Raw genomic sequence first — 21160 nt, forward strand, 5'->3', positions numbered from 1 at the left:
GTTTTTCACACGAGTTATGCATGTCTTCTGACAAGTTTCCCTTTCTTTCTCTTTTTCTTGTTAGTTTCTATTCCCCCTTACCTTCCGTCGTCTTTTTTTTTCTTCGTTCTCTTCCCTTCTCTTCATGTTCCTTCTTTACTTGTTCGTTTATTGTTAAATCTGCTGGATGATGCCAGGCTTTGTTTTACAAAGCACAGGCGATTTTGCTTTTTTAAGGCCCCGTCACACTACAGCGAATGCCCAACGAATGCCAAGCGAAAGCCCAACGAATTCGAAAATGTGAAGACAGTTTGCATGCCTGCCGTTCTTTGAATTCATTAGCTATTCGTAGGAATTCGCAGAGAGGATACGCTGGAGATTTTGGACATGTTTAAAAAATAAAATCGGCTCCCGCGTATCTCTGCGAATCCCGACGAATAGCTAATGAATACAAAGAACGCCAAGCATGTTACGAACTAATCTAGTATTACCAATGGATGTTAACATATCTTCAAATTTTCAAATTCATTGGACATACGTTGGGCATTCGTTGGGCATTCGCTGTAGTATGACGGGTATACCATGTGATGTATACCGGTCATGAAACGTTTGTTTTTAACATCATATTATATAAAGTAGATCAACATACTTAATCATTACGTATTGGTTCTCCGGAAAAGATGCATGACTTGGTGAGAGCAACAGTGTAGCTCGGCTCTGCAGTTGTTTTGTGGAATTCATTTTCGGTAGCGAGCGCATACCTCTTTCTTTTGCTGCGCATTTCTGTTGCGTAATTCTTCGCATTCTTCTCCTTGGCGCGCTTATATTCTCCTAGTTAGCCTTTCAGGCTTCATTCTCGGTCGAGCATTCCACCATCACTCATCAGTTTACGCTCTCTCCGTCATTGTCCGTCGTTTCGAGTCAGCATACGTACCATGGGCGGCGAGATCGCCCCGTCGAACCTCGACATTCTACAAGCTATCAACGCCATACAGAAGAGAGTCGACCTCGCCTGCAAACACCAGTCCACGGGTCTTCCCGTCTTTAAGAGCGAGGGCAACAAGCAGCAATTTGAGCACGCTGCTAAAGTTGCTAATCTCATCGAATCCGCTCTTTATTCCTTCGAAGAGGTCGACACACCCTGCGCCGCCCAGCACCTCAAGAGCAGAGCAGAGCTACATTAGCGCCAGAAGCTAATCAAAATAGCCGTTCCCCTCTCGGTTGGTTGACAGTTAAGGAGTATGTCGCAGACGAACTCTCAGACGATTCTGGAGACGAGAAGCGCTTAAGGAAGGCAGAGAAGGCCGCCGCCACAAAGAAATCAGAGTCCGCCAAGAAAGCAGCCAGGACACAGGCCTGGCCACGCCCATCTCTACGTTCCCGGGCTCTTCCGTACTCTTCTGCTCCTCGCGGCTACGCTTCTTTTCGTCACTACACACCAAGGCCTTTCATGCCCGCATTCCGAGCAGAGAACCGCATTTGCTTCCAATGCGGTATCACAGGCCACGTTCGCACCAACTGCCCCTCCCTGGAGTGAAAGGTAGATTGAAACAATATTTTTTTTCATTTTGGGAGCAAGATCTTAAAGCCAGCAAATCCATTCTCGACTCAGTAAAGAATGGGTATAAAATTCCTTTTGAGACGATCCCCCCCTTTTTTTTTTGTGCCAAGAGCAATCGTTCTAGTTTAATGCACCCCAACTTTGTGGAGTCGGCCATATCTGATTTGTTAAGAAAAAAGTTCATTGTCGAAGTCGATACCCGCCCAATGTGTTGTAATCCTTTAACTTGGCATTGAGGTTCAACTTTAGGATTCCGCCTAGAAGAACCAGCCGCGGTTACTGCGCAGCATGCATCTAAATTTTCAGAAGTTTTGATAGATTCGAATAGCTTCCGATCTTATGTTTTCGATTTTATCGTTCCCTTTTGAGAGCTGAACAGTGACATACCTCTTTCTTTTGCTGCGCATTTTTGTTGCGTAATTCTGCGCATTTTTGTTGCGTAATTTTTCGCATCCTGTTAGCGTGCTTATATACCGGGTGTCCCCCCCCCACCCCCCCCCCCCCCACAAAAAAAAACAAAAAAAAAGCGGAACGGTGGATTTTCAGTAACTTGCGTTCTAAAAGTGATATAATTATTTTTTGACATCATTAGAAAGAGCATCTTCCGCAGAAGACCATGATTCCAGAATCATTCAATTTAGTTCAGTACTTTTTATTCTACCCCAATTTCTGTAAATGCAGTCATTTTCAATTTTTTGCGACTTATGAGATAATAAATTGGGTGCGACACGCGTTCCATACGGTGCATTGTGTAAGCTCGTTGATCCATTTCAACAAAAGATACAGCTTTCATATTGGGAGCGCGCGCACACACAGACACACACACACACACACACACACTGTTTTTTCCTGGTCCGTTCCCAATGTGAAAGCTGCATCTTTTGTTGACATGGATCATCGAGCTTACACAATATTCACCGTATGGATCGCGTGTCGCACTCAAATTATTATCTCATAAGTCGCAAAAATCAGGCGAAATTTGAAAATGACTGCATTTTCAGAAATTAGCGTAGAATAAAAAGTACTGAACCGAATTTAATGATTTTGGTATCATAGTCTTTTGCGGAATATGCTCTTTCTAATGATGTCAAAAGATATATAACTTATAGACCGCAAGGTACTGATAGTCCACCGTTCCGCTTTTTTGGGACACCCGGTATATTCTCCTAGTTAGCCTTTCAGGGTTCGTTCTCGGTCAAGCATTCCACCATCACTCCCACCCAATACACCCCTCCCTTCCAATTTTTCTTTATTTTGTATATGTATTTTCGGGGTTTATTTTAAATATTTGTCTCGTACTTTAGTTCTCGCCATACTTATATTTTTACAAGTTTTCATTGATCATTTCGATCATCACATTTGTGCAATTTTTATATTCTTCAAGATTGTTTCCAAGCAAGATTGCTGTGCTAATTTGCCGTTCTTTTTTCCTTTTTGAATTTACAGGCGAATGTGCTAAGTCGACCAATTACCATCATAAAGACATATCTTCCTTTGAGAGTGATGAGTCATGATGCAATGCAACATGAATCAATTGTCTTCCTATCTGTGAGGCAGCTCGAGTTTAGCGCATACTTCAAACATTTCTGAGTGGCGGCATGAGACTTTGGCTGCGTTTATCAACTCCTTTTCTCGGCAGAAACAGGTTATCCAAACAGCTTTCAAGGAATTTTTACGAGTTGACAAACGCAAAGCTGTTTTGAAAGCCCTTTAGGAAAGCCTTTTACGAAAGGGTGCGTTTATCAACTCTCCAATCTCGGCAGAAACAGGTTATCCAAACAGCTTTCCGGGAATTTTCACGAGTTGATAAACGCAAAGCAGTTTTGAAAGCCCTTTAGGAAAGCCTTTTCGAAAGCCCCAAATTTGTGACGATCCAAACAGGTTTCCTAAACAGGTTATCAGAAACCTGTTTGTAAAAGCCTTTCGAAGTTGATAAACTCGAAGCTGTTTTGAAAGCCCTTTAGGTCGCCCTACTGCGGTTACGCAACCATGCGTTTCCGGTTTCTGAAAAGACGCGCGCCACGTAAAGTGCACACGAGTACGTGTACACAGGCGTATACAGCTGTGTGTAATGCACGCATATTCTTGGAACAAGGAGGTGTTTCTTTCACCAACAAGGTTTGAGAAATAGAGTAACAACAGTCTCATTCCCTTTGATCCCATGTCTCATGCCGCCACTCAGAAATATTTGAAGTATGTGCTAAACTGGAGCTGCCTCACAGATAGGCCAGAAAATTGATTCATGCGGCATTGTATCATGACTCGTCACTCTCAAAGGAAGATAATTATGTCTTTATGATGGTAATTGCTTTTCGCCGTCCCTTCTTAGAAAACAAGCGGCACATTAATAGGCAGTCAGGGCTTTAGGGCTCTCGAAAGGGCTATGGAAAGGGCTATCGAAAGGGCTATCAAAAGCCGTTTAAACAGGGGAAAGTTGATAAACGCAGCCGACGAAAACAAGCGGCACATTAGTAGTACAGGGGAGTGGACAGGGCTTTCGAAAGGGCTATCGAAAGGGCTTTCGAAAGTCGTTTAAACGGGGGAAGTTGATAAACACAGCCATAGACAGCGTTTATCAACTTTCCCCTATTTAAACGGCTTTCGATAGCCCTTTCCAAAGCCCTTTAGAAACGGCTTCCAAAATAGTTGCGTTTATCAACTCTCTTCGCGAACACGATAACTGGCCGGTCACTGCACAGCTGCATTGCGCAATTCGACCCGAGGAGAAGAGGTCATATAAGAAGGCGTGCATTGTTTGTAACTGCAGTACGATACTCCAAAGCCGTTTCAAAACAGCTTTGCGTTTATCAACTTCAAAAGGCTTTTACAAACAGGTTTCTGAAAACCTGTTTAGGAAACCTGTTTGGATAGCCACAAATTTGCGGCTTTCGAAAAGGCTTTCCGAAGGGCTTTCAAAACAGCTTTGCGTTTATCAACTCGTAAAAATTCTTTGAAAGCTGTTTGGATAACCTGTTTCTGCCGAGAAAGGAGAGTTGATAAACGCACTCTTTCGTAAAGGCTTTCCGAAAGGGCTTTCAAAACAGCTTTGTGTTTATCAACTCGTAAAAATTCCTTGAAAGCTGTTTGGATAACCTGTTTCTGCCTAGAAAAGGAGTTGATAAACGCACCTAGTAAGTCACTCTGCTTGTTCTTACTCCCATTCCCCCTTCTTCAAAGTGATCACTCTGTACATCAAGACTCCTACGCCAGCTTTGCACATTACTAAGTGTATCGATTTTTCACGTACTTTGTCACATGTTGCCTGCTGGCCGTTTTCCTATTCTATCGTGCGCTCCCTCTTCACAGTTTTGCTGGTAAAGCAGAATCATATTTCAGGCAATGTTATTATCCGTTGTGGCTGATTTCTTAAATGCACCCTTTCATACCCCTGTGTCGAATGATTATTTTTGTTTTGAATTATTTAGACACACAACATCCGAATTTGATTTAGTTGATGGAGTACCAGGTACGCGTGCAATTCTTTATGATAAATTCGCCGCTGATGGTTTGAATTCATCGGCTGATGAGTTTACCTATGTTTTTGGTAATGATTTAATTCAGCATCCATTATGTAATTATACTGTATAACCGTTAACGAATGTAAAGATATGTGTCATCGTTTCTCCAAAGTCACGGTTTCTTTGCTGCATTTGAACATATGGAGACTTAGATTGTGATGAGTTAAAGATTTTATTAGAATTTGATCATAGTCAATTATTCTCTGTCATTAGACTGAGAGAATTCTTTTTCATTTATCTATTTTTAAGTGAGTGAGTGAGTGAGTGAAACTTGGTGAATCTCGTCCTCTGAAAATTCTTAAGCAATCAACGGATAATGATATGTACGTTAATGATAGTTTTGACATGTCGGAGTGGCGGTGGGGTTACATCTTACGTGTCAAGTTCTTTGAAATGTACTGCTCACATCGATATCTGTAGAATGGATAACACTTTTGAATCTCTTTTCATTGAATTTAATATCCCAGGATGTAGGAACGTGGCAGTCGGGATTATATACAGACCTCCAAATCAGTATTTTAGACCTTTTTGACGTATATCTCAGATTTTGCACAAAAAAAAAAACAAATCGAAGTAAGGATATTTTTTTTTACTTGGCGATTACATAATTGATTTGCTGAAATCATAAATTGATAATTCTTCAAGTGAGTTTCTCGAAACACTTCTTTCTTCATCCTTTCTACCCCTCATCTCTAAACCTACTCATTTTACAGATCATTATTAATAACATGTTTTGCAACGTTTTACTCCTCATTGACTCTCTTATTCTTTCAGCTATAACGGATCATTTTCCAATAATGACTTATTTCACTTTGAAAACGTTTAGTTAATGTTTCAAAACCTTCATTTTTCACTCAAACGTAGTTTCGCCTGAAAAGTTGGCGAGTCTTGATGCCGCTCTTGATAATGCAGATTGGTCACGAGTGTATGAAAGTGATGATGTTAATTTGTATTTTGATAATAATTTTGATAAAGACATGTTTATTTCATAAACACAAAATGGAAAATACCAAACGATCAAAAAGAAAATACGTATCTAATAAAAATACATTAACAAGAATTTAACGTTTAGAAAGAAAAACTATTATTCACAATTGTCAAAATTTTACTTTGATATAAAAAACCTGTAAAGTTTGAAATAAGACTATGAATGAACTCTTGAAGCGCAGTAGAATATATATAGACATAGTTTCTGCGCTTAAAAGTGTAAAATGATTTATTATTATCATTATTATTATCATGAATGTACGGAATAAAAAAAAAGAGAGATTGATGAAATAAAATCGGATGATAGTTTGATTAATGATTCTGTTGATATTACAAATGTTTTTAACTCTTACTTTTTTGAAATAGGTGAAATGCTTGCTCAAGCTATCACTTAATTCCACAGAAGAAAATCTTACCGAATTTTTAGGACAATGAAACACGAATTCCATCCATTTTTTTTTTATTCCGACGGATAACTATCAAATGATTGATACTGTTTCTTCTGTTTAAACAAGCGCAGTCCCAGTTGTGATGGTATTAATAATTGTATTCTTAAAGGAGTTATATCTGCAATTGCAGACCCTTTGACTAATTTTTTTTAATTTATCAATTTCTCAAGGAATATTTCCTGACAAAATGAAATTGGCTAAAGTAATATCAATACACAAGAAAGGTGACAAACTGGATGTCAGTAATTATTGCCCAATTCCTTTATCATCTTTATTGTCTAATATATATAATATATAATATAATTCATATTAGAATTGTTACATTTTTTTATTTGAAAAAAAAATATTTGTAAATTCTCAGTTTCGATTCCCAGAAAAACATAGGACTATTCATGCTGTCCTACATATTGTTGATAACGACTCGTGGTTAATGCAATTGACAAGCACTCTTAGTTAATTAATTTTTTAAACGTTTCCAAGGCCTTCTATACTATTAATTAATTACAAATAACTACAAATTAATGACATTAATTTAATGAAAGTTGATTGTATTAAGTTTTTAGGACTGTGTATTGATAGCGATTTTATCCTGGAAATCTCACATCAACTTTTTAACCAAGGTTTTACGTTGGACTGCAGGAATTCTAAACAAACTGAAAAAAGTACTTCCCCACCAATATATTGCAAATTATATACTCAAGTATGATTTCCCCTTACCTCCACTACGGAATACTGGCATGGGGTAATACGTCCCAATCTTTGCTTGACTGGCTCTTTCTTTCACAAAAGCGCGCTTTTAGAATAATCAATAAGACTGGATATTTATGTCATACAGATGAAATTTTTCCATAAGAACAAAATTGTGAACTATTGTCAGATTTGTCAGATTTAGGGATATTCATGTATGAATTATTAAAAAAATGATCTTCCTGATATTTTCTCGCATATGTTTAAAAGAAATTATTATATTCATAATTATCCCACACCCCCCCCCCCCACGTGACGATTATCACCTACCACGTACCCGAACCATTTTTTGCGAGAAAAAAAAAATATGTATACAAGGCCGAAATACTGGAACGATCTCCCCATAGAACTCACAGGTTGTTTGTCTTTGTCGACGTTCAAATACAAATTAAGACATAATTCATTGAATAATTACATTGCGTAAGTCCATTGAAATGTCTGTACGTTTATGTGCCTCTTCCTGCTGTGTTGGTTGTTGTCATTCATATCATTTAAGCCTCTCTGCGCTCTTTTATTCCTCCACACCAGTACCCCCTTTTCGTACCCTAAGACTTCGGAACGCGTGAACAGCTGGCTTGTTGTATTCATATCAGTGCTTTATTGGCTGGTAATTCTAATTCTAATTCTTCTGTGAATGTTAGTACTTGTATGTTCACTCTTTAGGTTTCCCGTATCTCTTCCGAGGACTCGCATGTCGAGTTGTTTTCTTTTCAGCATTATTTAAATCATATTACACTCTTGTCAACATTGCTAAATCAACTGTTCTTACATCTGCAGAATGTGGTTGTCTATATATCACTATTTCTATTGAGAAGATTCTGTTATTGCCCTGGGTATTTTTGTCTTTCATTTTTGTTTTTCTTTATTTTGGTCCTACGTTGCATCCGTGCTCCTTATCTTTATCTAAAGCCCCCGTTCCACTATCACGATTTGGACCCCGATCTGTCCCGATCTAGCAGATCGGGAGAGAGCGGCAAAAGCGTACGGGGATCGGAAGCATCGTAGCAGCAGCGTGTGGAAGTCGGGGTTGGAGCGGGCATTTTTTTCAGATCGGGAAGAAATTTTGAACCGGTCCAAAATTTCTTCCCGATCTCCCCGATCAAAATTGACATATTTTTAATCTTACGGCAAGCGGGGAGAGCGCAGTGACAGCGTAAACGCAACGGGGAGAGCGTAGTGACGGCGTAAACGCTGCGGGATGAGCGTAACAAGGTCTTTCTGAGCATAGTAACATCGGCACAAAGACGGGAAGTAATTTTAGCTGTTATTTTCGAAGAAGAAGAGATGAAGAAAAAGAAGAGAAGAAAGCAGCAAACCAGCTACCCAAAAGGCGAAGAAAGAGAGACTGCACGTGATGCTGAAAAAGGAGGAAGAGGACATAGCAGAATTTTGAAGAACATGAAATCATCTACAACTGGAGGAAGACGGACTATAAAAGCAAGGACATCAAGAAAAAGCCTTGGAAAAATCAGCACGTCATTGTTTATAACAATGCATTGCTGCAAAAGAACCGTGAGAAGAGGAGCCTCTTCGATGTCCACAGTATATTTCTTCGTCGGTTCTGCATGCTAATAAGTTGACTGACTGCAGATCGACAGTCGAATCGGGGTATATCGGGGCACATCGGGCACTTTTCAGCTCTCTAAACGGGGTGAAGGCGTGATAAGATCGTATAGATCGTTCAGAGCGTAGATACAGCGTGCATCGATCGGATAACATCGGCAACATCGCACCGACAGCGTAGCTACATCGTTCTAAAGCGTAGCTGCAGCGGCAGAGATCGTAATGCCTCATTCCCGATTATCGTAGTAAGAGCGTAGCAAGCACGTGATAGTCGTAACTGCAGCGTACTTAGAGCGTTCTAACATCGTACTGTGTCCAGATCGGCTCAGGTTTTACCCGATCCTTTGTCCAAAAAAATTGTCAAATCGTAGCGAAAACGGCATAGTGGAACGGGGGCTTTAAACTCTGTTCAGAATTGGGGACCTACGCTTAACAAGCTCGCTTTTAAGTAGGTTCCATGATATTTCTTTAGCGTTATACAAAGAACCAAACGTACATTATTGACGCTATGATGTATGTGTTTGATTACATTAATATACATTAATATACTGTTATTATAATTATATAATATATTAGTTATATTATGATTCACTATGCTTTATTATATTTGACGTACATTCCTTCACTGAGAAGTATAAAAATGAATTAAATTGAAGTGAATTGAACTGAATTGAATTGAATTAATCATAACATCTTACTTTATAAGTTATCGCATTATGGAATACGTTGGAAAGCCTTGCAGTGGTTTAAGAGTTATTTAGGTAAAGGAAACAGTCTGTTACTATTAAAGATAATGACTCAGTTATGAGAGAAATTTCAAGTGTGCTGTTCTACAGGGAAATCTTTTAGGACCGTTGTTACTTTTAACATATATCAATGATTTTTCTTCTGTTTCTGAAGTGCTTTCTATTTTATTCATTTTACCGATGATACCACTGTTTTCTTTGCTCATAATGATGTTGATATCTTTTTCCAAAGAGTTAATGCAGAAATGACAAAAGTAACTAATTGGTTCAGGGCTAATAAATTATCATTGAATGTTCAAAAAACAAAATATATGCCTTTCAGTAACAGGGTCGAGTATTAAATTCTTATATAGCTGTAGATGATTTTAATTTAGGAAGTGTATTAAAGGGTGTGTACAGTTCTGGTCGAGGTGAAGATTTAGCTTCTAACGTTTTATGAGATATTCAGAAACCACTCTATGAGATGTCAAAGAGCATGCAGTTCTAAGGGGTATAAAAAGTTTATTCGATGAAAATCGGTTTTGAAATGGCTGAGATATCCAAAAACAAGGTGAAACAAAGAGATACTAATGAAGTTGGGGCATGTCGCCTTTTATTATTAGCACTTTTTTGGATATCTCAGCCATTTGAAAACCAATTTTCATCAAATAAACATTGAATCCTTCTTAAAATTACATGCTGTTTCATATTTCATAAGAGGCTTTTCATTATATCACTTAGGAATGTTCAAAACATGAATCAACCAGTACTGTACAGTCCCTTTAAGCTCTAAATTTCTTGGTATAATTGTTGACAACAAACTTTCCTGGAGAACACATATTGATCATATCTGCAAAATAATTTCATAATAATGTAGGTGTTATTAAATAGACTGAAATTTTATATTCCTCAAAAGTCATTACTTATGCTATACGCCATTCTGATATTGCCTTATTTGAATTATGGAATTTTAGCTTTGGGCAATACTGATCCGACCCTCTTGAATAGAGTGTTATTACTGCAGACAAAAAGCCCTCCGTATTATTTGTCATTCTCATATACGTTCAGAACTATTCAAAATAAATGAGTTGTTATTATTCAATTTAGGTTAATTTATGTACATGTATAATAGCAGTTTCAGCCGCTAGATTAGTCTCCCTTTAAAATAGAAGGAGACATGACCATATATCTCCTGTTCTCCGCTCACTCCATTGGCTTCCAGTCCATTCCCGTATTACTTTCAAGATCCTACTTCTGACGTACAAAATCACACGTAATCTTGCACCCATATATCTTCAAAACTTAGTCTTTCTCCGCTCCTCCTCTTCTGCCAGACCCCTCCGTTCATCTTCCTCTCTCCAATTACTTCATGGCCCACGTACAATTATGGTGACCGAGCCTTCTCTTCCATTGCTCCCACTCTTTGGAATAAACTCCCTCTTTATATTCAGAAAGCCTCATGTGTCGAATCATTTAAAATTCTTCTCAAAACTCACCTGTTTAATCAGTTGTAATTTTTGTTAGTTTTTTTTTCTGGAGGCGCACACAGTTATCAATATTGTACCATTGTATCACATGTATTTTTCTTTTCTTTTCTTCCTTCTTCTTTTGTTACTGTTAACGCTTATTTTGTCAATGTTATTGTGTTTTCTAGTCTATTTGTATGAGTAGCAAAAGTGCGCTTAGAAGCGTCAGTATGAAGCGCCATATAAATATAATGAATATTATTATTATTAATAATAATATTATTATTATCATTATTATTATTATTATTATTATTGTAACTAATTAAACACCACCATCTACATATAAACGACATCAAGTAACTATGTATTTATACACGTGTGGCTTTTACTAGAGGGCAGTTCTTTCATGCTACGGGGAGCGACAGCGCTACCAATAATCTCTTTGTAGTTTTTTAAAATAAAATAATTGTCCTCTTCATGGGGAGCCCCCCCCCCCCCCACCCCCGCCGCAAAAAAGAGAGAATGTATTAAAACAAACGACAAGAACGATGTATGGTTTGATTTCAGACGCCATTGTGCTATTCTTAATAGGCTTTCCCAATTTCTAGATAGACGGTGGACAGGATGTAAGCTTTTTTTCGCCCTTTTCTTTCTCACTTCACTAGTTATGTATTCCTTACTATTCTATCCTCCTGCTTATACCCGTCTGTTTAGGGTTTAATTTGTAATGTTTTCTTTAGATATAATGTATGACATTTCAAAGGATGAAAACGTTTTATATCGCAGCGATTCACCTCGATTTTTGGCTTGTATTCATAACATTATTTTCCTAAAAACGGTACATTTGATATCGCTGTTTTCGTGGATACATCGTCTTATTCCGAATCCTTAAAGCCAACTTAAAAGATGATTATATTGTTTTCTGTGAATTTGTACTAAATCAGCAGCTTTGCAGATGACTACTCCCCTTCAATATCATGTAAAGCAATTGTGCACTGCAATATGGACCATTTTTAAAGATATTTTCTTGTAAACTTCATTTCACACCTGGGTATTATTCTAGGTGGTTGATCTGAATGTCCACATCATTTTCTAAGCATGCACAGGTGTATACCGGTATCTGTTTTGCGGGAAGGGAAACGAGAGTGTTTTGGCATTTTCGAAATCAATGTTGGAACATCTCATGCATGTTTACTGAAAAAACAAACAAAATAAAAATTCAAAGACGCAAATACAATTAAAGATTTTGTACAGTTCAGGGTCCGAGGGAGAGCAATTGACGGGGTAATCCCCTAGCAACTCTCCTTTTCCATCTCTCGTATCTTCCTTATGCCATTATCTGAACACCCTATACAATTAATTGGTCTATACGTGGCGCTGTTCATCCTGTCGGTCTCGTGGGCCTTCTTTGCCTAGTGTCGGTCTCGTGAGCCTCTTTTGCCTAGTGTCGGTCTCGTGGGCTTTGTTTGCATAGTGTCGGTCTCGTGAGCCTTTTGTGTGTAGTGTCGAACTCATGGGCCGCATAACTCGTGGGATTAGTTTACTTCATGTCGATCTCGTGGGCTGTATACAGTAACTAGTGGGCTGTATGACTTGTGAGCTGTATGACTCGTGGGCTGTATGACTTGTGGGCTGTATGACTCGTGGGCTGTATGACTTGTGAGCTGTACGACTTGTGGGCTGTATGACTCGTGGGTGTCGGTCTCGTGACGTGCACCCTTCTAATTAACTTCGTTGTTGTTGCTTCAAAACTTTTTGTTGCTGTTCTGATGCCGAACTTTACCAATATTTTCACTGATTCTTTCTTTTCCGAGGGGTCCACACTCTGAGAGCTTGTCTTTTCAGTGGGTCCTTCCGTTTTTCGCCTAGTGTACGTTGATATTTCACTTTATTTCATTTTACTTCAGGCATTGTAATGTATCTTTACTGTAAGTAGGCCTATACAAATACTGTTTACTCTGTTAAATTCACATTGTTTTGTTGATACGATTTCTATCTCACTGAAGAAACTGTGATGTATCTTATCTTATTTTTTATTGGCGACAAACAGAATAGATTTGAATTTGAATTTGAATTCGTTGTAACGTTTTCTAATAAAAAAGAACTTGCTGGTCGTATAATATCGGAGCACTGGGTGTTATTTGTCTTTTTGAAGATTCGTTATTCCGAAGATTCGTTACTCCGAACGTTCGTTAGCCCGAACTACATACACATTCCCTATACCTAGAGGCTCGTTAATCCGAAATGAACAAGGGTTCGTTTAATCAGAACATTTATGGCGTTATTCCGGAGGTTCGTTATGCTGAAGGTTCGTTAATTCGAATTTGAAAAAGGGTTCGCTATTCCGAAGGCTTGTTTACCCGAAAATTATAATGGAGTTCGTTATTTCGAAGGTTCGTTGATCCGAAAATGAACTATGAGGGTCCGGAACGGTCCTTCGGAATAATGAGCCTTATTTCATATTCGGATTAACGAACCTTCGGATTAACGACCTTATTTCATGTTCGGATTGATGAACCTTCGGAATAACAAACCTAATTTCATTTTAGGATGAAGAACCTTCGGTATGACGAATCTTCGGAATAATCAACCTTCGGAATGACGAACCTTCGGAATAACGAACTGTAACCGATGCACTTTTCCTCGATGTCGGAATAGCCCTTTTCATATCATGATGAGTCATGGACCCGCAGATTCAGCCCTGCTCCAAGTAGATATATATAATATATACTTTTTTTTTCTGCAAGTGTTTATCTATACCAACATGTCATAATTTCGTTTCATTTCTCAAAGAACAAACAAACAAATTTCTCTATCAAAAGTAAGACATTCCTTCATTTCAAACAAAACACTTGAATTTGGGATACACTAGAGATATAGCTGGCCTCTAATTGAATAGCATGACAGCAGATTATCTACTATAGTGATTCTGCATTCCAGGTTGATCATGCAATGGGCCAAGTGATCAACAAATACATTTTGTTTAACAGGAAAATGTTTGGAATTTTCTATTTATCGTTATGCTCAAAAGAGCTACGTTTACAGTTGACATTGCTAACTGCAAATGAATTTGCACTACTACCATTTATCAGCATCACAGGATTTTCACATCCCACAAGTCACCAGTTGTTCATTATTATTTGTGGCGAGAATTATTCAGCCAAAGGACACGATTTAGGCCGCACAATCTCGCCGACCTCTCTTCGGGCCAGAATGCGCACTCGGTACGTAGGACGAATACGTCAGTACCAACGCATATTCATACAATACCTTTAAGCACGTACATTATCAATCTATCATTTTGCAAAATGGATAATCGGAAAGGAATAAAGATAAGATAACAAACCAACATAAAAAGATCCCCAATCCACCTTCTAAAATGTTTCACACACACCCACACACCCAAATAAAAGGGGAATTATTATCAACCCATTCAATGCAATGCTTCGACAATGTGGATACTTTTCATCCAAAACACGTCGGTAGGTTCTTCGAGTAAGACACAAGGAAGACTGGCCATTTGCTGTCCTTCCCGGAATTCAGCTCGAGGGTTATCGTCCACACGGCGTCTTCCGGTACTGGTTGGGATCTTATTTGTTCTGTCACAAAGATGAAATGAATCAATAGAATCACAATTCAAAACTGTGTACAAACCTGTTTTCCTATCAGTCTCAATTTTCATTTATGATTTTCACCAAAATAACGTAACGAAATAGGCCATGTGACAATTGGCGCCCCATACATTTGTCTATGGTTTAACCCATGGACAAGATTAAACTAACTTCGTGAATTCGGGCCTTGTGATTTGCTGGAAAGCTTTTGTCCACTTCTGTGGACTTCTTCAGGCCAAATGATTGTACCGTTTCTTTAGCACTCCCTGCTTTCTTTCTTTTGTTTCTCCAATTCATCGACAGAGCAGGGATCGGTAAGGTTACGCACTTAAATGTACCAGATAGGCATACTATGGAGCTTCTTTTCTTAGTATGCACACTTTTCCAGAGTGAGTTTTCCTTGTCAATATTCAAATAGGTTAGTATTAAAGCTATACATTATTTAAGGCTTAAAGTCATGCTCAGAACCCTGTTTTTAACTAAAAACCAATGTTTGGCAACTTTTCGTTTGTTTTGTGATGCAGGGTCACAAATTGTTGTTGTTGTTGTTGTTGTTGTTATTAATATCATTACCATCTTAGTAATTCAGTCCATTGAAAATGATATCAACACTAACTTATTATTAAAATACATCCACATGGAAATGACACAATAGAATGTTGATATATAACACATACACAGTCGGCAGAATTATAAAACAAAGTTATGGATAGGCAAGCAATACATGGGGTAGAGCTCACAAAAGTAATTATTTTACTGATGCCCTTTAATAGGCATGTGAGCCCTCATGTAATGCATTCCCGTACACATATTATATAATAGACTTACAAAATTAGAATACACTCATTATCATCAAAACAGATCAATGATAAAAACATACTAAAATACGGGAGATGAGTAAAAAATACCATAAACTTGGTCTCAGTTTCATTTTTTATGAATATATATATATATATATAGAGAGAGAGAGAGAGAGAGAGAGAGAGAGAAGATTAAGATGACCATGTCTTTCTTGAGCTTTAATAGGTCATTCATGTAGACACAGGCAGCCAAACATATATACGTATATAAAGATGGTAGTATGCCTATATTCTAAAGACAGAAAATAAGAAATAAATACAAGTACCGATAAGGCCTTAGGATACAACATAAACGAAAACAAGGGCGTGTAAGAATGAAATTCAAATACGGAGGAAAATGGGTTTGCTGATTATGATACATTCAAAATATAAAGAAGTGGGTCAACCCACTGATGGCAACCATGGCAACAGGAACGACTTCACTGGGATTCAACCTGGGGGAGTCACTTAAGGAATATATTAGAAGTTCCCTGAAATTCAAGTGGTGGTTCGATGCCTAATTTGCATAAATTCAAGATGGCCACCATGTAATCTATATGCCTATCCTAAACCCAAAATTTGCATGAATATGCTTATGAAATGTAAATACCCATTATGTCCATATTCCATACGGATCTGTAGATGTGACCCTTGGTGTCTGTGGTCATGAGATATTGTAACTGCTGAGAGTCACTTCTGCAGTATACATGTATATAACACTCGGGGATATAAAGCCCTAGAAATCTGCATAAATCTGTAGAATATATTCAATACTACCTTGTATTATTATACAATATGTCGAACATCTATTCTGATGTTCATATCTATGAATTCAAGGCAAAGAACATATTTATAGTATCATGAAAAACCTTAAAACATATCTTAACACATAGTTGCATGAATTTGAATTTAATTCAAAATAGGTCCAGTACAACACTGTTGTTATTATCATTATTATTAGTACCACTATTGTTATCAAAATTATCATTATTACAGTTCTTATATAGTGCATGATACCTTAGGCAAGGTCTGTATGCATGTTAGAGGAAGCAAAAAACATAGACAGGAAAATATAATTACAGAAATAATGAAGTGCAGCATAAATCATTATCTAAAAATAATTATGCCAGTTCTTAAACAGATAAACGTTTAACGATGTTTCAAACTTATAGCTCTAACTTGCATGCTTAATATCAATGATTGTGATGCTGTTCCATAGTTCTTGGACGGCAAACCTGAAACTACGTTTACCTTGGTAGTTTGTTGAAATGGAGGGTATCACATTTATATAGATACTCCCGTGACGACCGAAGAATGTTTCTAGATTCACATTTCACAAGGAACTCTGAGAGATCAGAAGGAGCAGTTTTGTGAAACATTGATAAGCAAATAAGCACTATCCACCTTTTTCCTCACATCAAGCTTCTGAATGTTAAACGACTGAAAATATCATCAACAGGACAATGGTGAGATCTTCTTTTTTTCTGTAATCTAAGTTTGGTTCCAAAATGTGCTTACAGTACACAGATATTGAAGTCGAATATCATTTAGCAAAAAACATTTAAAACAACTCTTCTTTACCTGTGAAATTCGTCTCCATGCTTTAAATAATGCGTACTTGTTTTTGATATATTGCACTTCTTCTCTTTTTTTTTGTGCAAGGGAGAGACATCACGAAGAACATGTTTATTCATGAGCAACAACACACAAGACTTGACTTTGGAAATCTAAAAACATGTACAGAGGTTGTCTACTGATAATTTTGCAAAGTGTCATCAAGTGACTTTCTGAAAATCTAAAATATTATGATTCATAGCTTGACATAGCTTGACACTGGTTAAAAAAAGTCTTACCATTTCTAAAACATAATTAGGGTTCATCTGTTGTCACAAGTTTTCTTGACATCAAGCCATAAATCATAGTGCTCTACAGTTTTCACTCATCGAGTAGCAAAAGGCTCAAGAATTGCGCTATTGCCAGCGGTCACTCATCATCAGGTGTCTGTTGTCCGTCATACGTAAATTTTGTATCGTATTTCACACTCTTTTTGAAAATCCCATGACAGATTTTCAGTTAACTAGGCTGGTCGCATTCCTCGGAAGACAAGATCTCAATTTGTTCAAATCGCCACAATATTCAGAAGGCCCCAAATCCCAAATCTACTAGTATTCAGAAAAAAAAAGAAAACGTAAGTGATAGAACTAAGAAAGAGTACCATAAAGGTATTAATGGTATCGCATTTATGGAGATAAGGATTGGACTTATAACTTTTTGCGAGATACCAAAAACCAGTTAGTAAATGATACAGAGCATACCATTCTTAGAGGAAATCAAATCTTATAAAATGACAATCGGTTTGTGCTGAGATATTAAAAAAACACTGCAAAACAATTAAAGAGACCCTAATTAAAGGCGCGGGTATCATCTTTAATTAGGATTGATCTGATTTTTATATGTCTGCCATTTCAAAATGCATTTTTATCAAATAAACGTTGAATCCTTCTTTGAATTACAGACTCTTTCATAATTCATAAGAGGTTTGTCATTATCTCATCAAAAATTTTAGGAACCTGAAGGTAGGTCTCAACCAAAATTTACAATTACTTTAAGTACAATGGGGACTGTATATAGTTTAAAACTTGCTTTCACGTTCTTAAAATTACTAGGTGAATTAAGTCACCAGGTATAGGCGCTGGGATGAAAGAATGGGCCTATGATATTTGAACGAGTAGGCACAATGCCCCCCTCCCCCTTATATTACAGAATATTCTTCTGCAGGGAATCCAATTACCCCAAGAATCTCTTAAAGGTTCAACAGTCTGACACTAGACCAAAAAAGACCCACAAGACCGACGTTAGATCACCGGGCTTTATCGTGACGTCTCGTTGGTCTTTCTTTTTCTTTTATGTATGTCAAACTCATGGGCATTGTTTGCCTAGTGTCAGACTAGTGTCGAACTTATGAGTTATATGACTCGTTTGCGGTATGATCGACTCATGGACTGTATATAAAAAATAAAGACATACACACTCACACACCATCTTTATAGAGTTGGACGAATTTGAACTCCGGCGGGAGAGAAGGAGATTTTGAGAATATTGCCTCCATAATTTCATTTCATTTTCATTTCAATTTATTTTCATATTTCTCACATATATCACAATAAAGTATATTGATACGAAAATTATACAGAACATAATCTAAAATAGAACTTCACCGGAATATTCAAAAGTTTGTCTTGGTATTCAATTCAATTCAATTCAAAGTTTATTTCATTTTTCGACAAAACTATGTTTCACTTCATTTAATAACAGAGAATAAGGTACGTAGAACATAGTGAAATGAAAAGACTACAACTATTGAGGACCTATAGTAATCATACATTGTATAGTAAGAAAGAAACAGAAGTGATCAAAGTGAAGTACATATATACCGTTGCTTTAAGTGCGAAAAATGGAGGGACCCACTATAAAGACAGAGCTTGTAGTATGTGGGCCCCTCTGGAGAAGAACATCGAGTAAAGATAAATTGAATCATCGTAAAAAAAAAAATAACACAGTGGAAGAAGTCTGGAAGACCACTAAAAATTAGATTAACAAATAAATACATTTACATAGACGCGAACAAACATTAAACAGGACTAGACAACAAGACAAGTACTGAAGAAAAGGGTGAACAGGACAAAACGGGATGGACAAGAATGACGAACTGAAGACAAAATAGCAGACAAGAATGCAAAACAGAAACAGTAACAGAACAACAGAAACAACATAAACAGCGACCTTCGGCAGAAGCATGCCAAGAGAAACAGAAGATAGTTGTGGGGAAAAGTAATATTTTGACGCCTGAAAGAAAGACAAGAAAATAGAAAATAGAGAAACATATGAACAGGAGTAACATACCGAAAGTCAACTTCCAGTGCAAAATGCCATAATGACAACATTGCAAACATCCAGGAAAAAATTACCATTAGTTCTTTGAAGAGGGGACAAAGTGAACAGGTCAGCATGTAAGAAAAAAAGGCCAAAAGGTTAATTCAGTATTGTAGAGTCATACGATTGCAATAAAAAAAAAACACCTTCAGTCTCCTCTTGAAAGAATATATGGATGGAGCATTTTTTATATGATGATTCAAAGAATTCCAATAATTTGGGCCTACATAAATGAAAATGATCTGTGTATAAACGCAAGGTGTGTATACATGCAAGTTAAACTGAGATCATAATGCGAAAAATATGATGGGGCCTGCGTAAAAGCAAACTTATATGGAGCCGCAGGTCCTGTGATGAAATCAGATTAGGGGAAATATAAGTACAGATATTTTTTTAGACCATAGTAAAACTGGGGGATCTAATTAAAACGAACAAAGATCAGATCAAATAAGTGTTACTAAATAAAATACAGAAAGGACACATGTTGCAACTATAACCTCTTACAAGTAATGACATTTGGAGAACAACGACTGAGATTGTAAGGATTCAAGAGAGTGTGGAGGTATAGATGATGGCGTAACAATTTAGCATAAATACATAAATGGAAGGTGAGCTGATAAGAATTTTGTCGTGAATATTAAAAAAAAAATACACATAAGGACAGTAGAGCTCAGGAGTCAAATTCCAGCGGGGTCCTAAATCATGCGCGCCTTGTGACCATGGTAACAGACAGCTGCCACGCGAAAGAATTCCATCATTCGAGTGTAACAATAAGTGCTTAGAGAGGGCAACAGGCAGACTGATCAAAAAAAAAAATAATGTACATGGTCAGGATCCCGTCGGACTACTAAATAGAATATAGACGAGATAGACAAGGGGGAAAATACTGAACAACAAGTACTATACAATAGGCCTTTGCATGCCGCAGCTGCTCAAAAGATATATATATATTTTTTAATTATCGTTTGAATGAGGTTTGAGTGGTGCAGTTCCGTAGGGAGTTCATTCTAGTACTATAGGCCCAGTGAACATAATGGTTTTTTTTTTCGAAAAATTGTTTGGGTACTTGGAAGGTGATACGCATAACGTTGGCGGGTTAGATAATCATGAACTGTATAATTTCTTGTAAACATTTGGAAAATACATCTGGTAATTGGCCAGTTGAGAATTGAAACATAAACAGGCAAACGTCGTAAGAAAATAACTTAGGAATTTTCAAAATGTTATTACTCACAAAAAGTTAATTCGTGTAGGACAAGTATCCAGCGTGTTTTACAATTCTAATAGCGCGTTTTTTGCACAATAAACAGCGAATCGATAAGGTTTTAAGAAGCATTTCCCCACGCCAGAATTCCATAATTAAGATAGGGGGACATCAAAGTTGAATATATACTCTGTAGAATATTACATGGAAGATAATAACTGAGTTTGTTTAGAACCCCTGTATTGCTAGCAATAATTCTACTTTAATACATAACCAACATGGGTTCTCCAATATAAAACACTATCAATATAGTTACCCCAAAATTTTGCACTATTGACCTGTAACAGATCAACGTTGTTCATCTTTACAGAGATAGGTTGTACAGGTGGTGAATACAAGATGTAATGAGTTTTTTTCAATGTTTAAGGATAGTTTGTTTGCAAAAATCCAAGATTGAACTGAAACAAGTTCTTCATTTATCATGCTTATAAGCGTATCAGGATTTTGATGAGAAAGGAACAAATTTGTATCGTCTGCAAAACAAACGAAGGAAAGGATCTTAGATGAGTTCTGAATGT

General features: G+C 37.3%; 2 protein-coding genes across 2 annotated transcripts in view; one reads left to right on the forward strand and one right to left on the reverse strand.

Annotated features, from left to right (window-relative positions):
- Positions 1-914: 914 nt before the first annotated feature.
- LOC139716522 (uncharacterized) lies at positions 915-1516 on the forward strand. The gene is given in 2 exon segments (XM_071628061.1): positions 915-1182; positions 1185-1516. Coding segments are annotated over 2 exon segments (600 nt in total).
- Positions 1517-14460: 12944 nt separating this feature from the next.
- Positions 14461-21160, reverse strand: part of LOC139716523 (uncharacterized) — a 51224-nt gene continuing 44524 nt past the window's right edge. Inside the window, exon 7 of the mRNA XM_071628062.1 lies at positions 14461-14594. Coding sequence (XP_071484163.1) covers positions 14461-14594 — 134 coding nt within the window. The remainder of the gene's footprint in view (positions 14595-21160) is intronic.

The sequence above is a fragment of the Diadema antillarum genome, unplaced genomic scaffold, assembly GCF_040938485.1.
Source record: "Diadema antillarum isolate AM-2024a unplaced genomic scaffold, OU_Dant_1.0 scf00000066, whole genome shotgun sequence".
In the NCBI taxonomy this organism is placed as follows: domain Eukaryota; kingdom Metazoa; phylum Echinodermata; class Echinoidea; order Diadematoida; family Diadematidae; genus Diadema; species Diadema antillarum.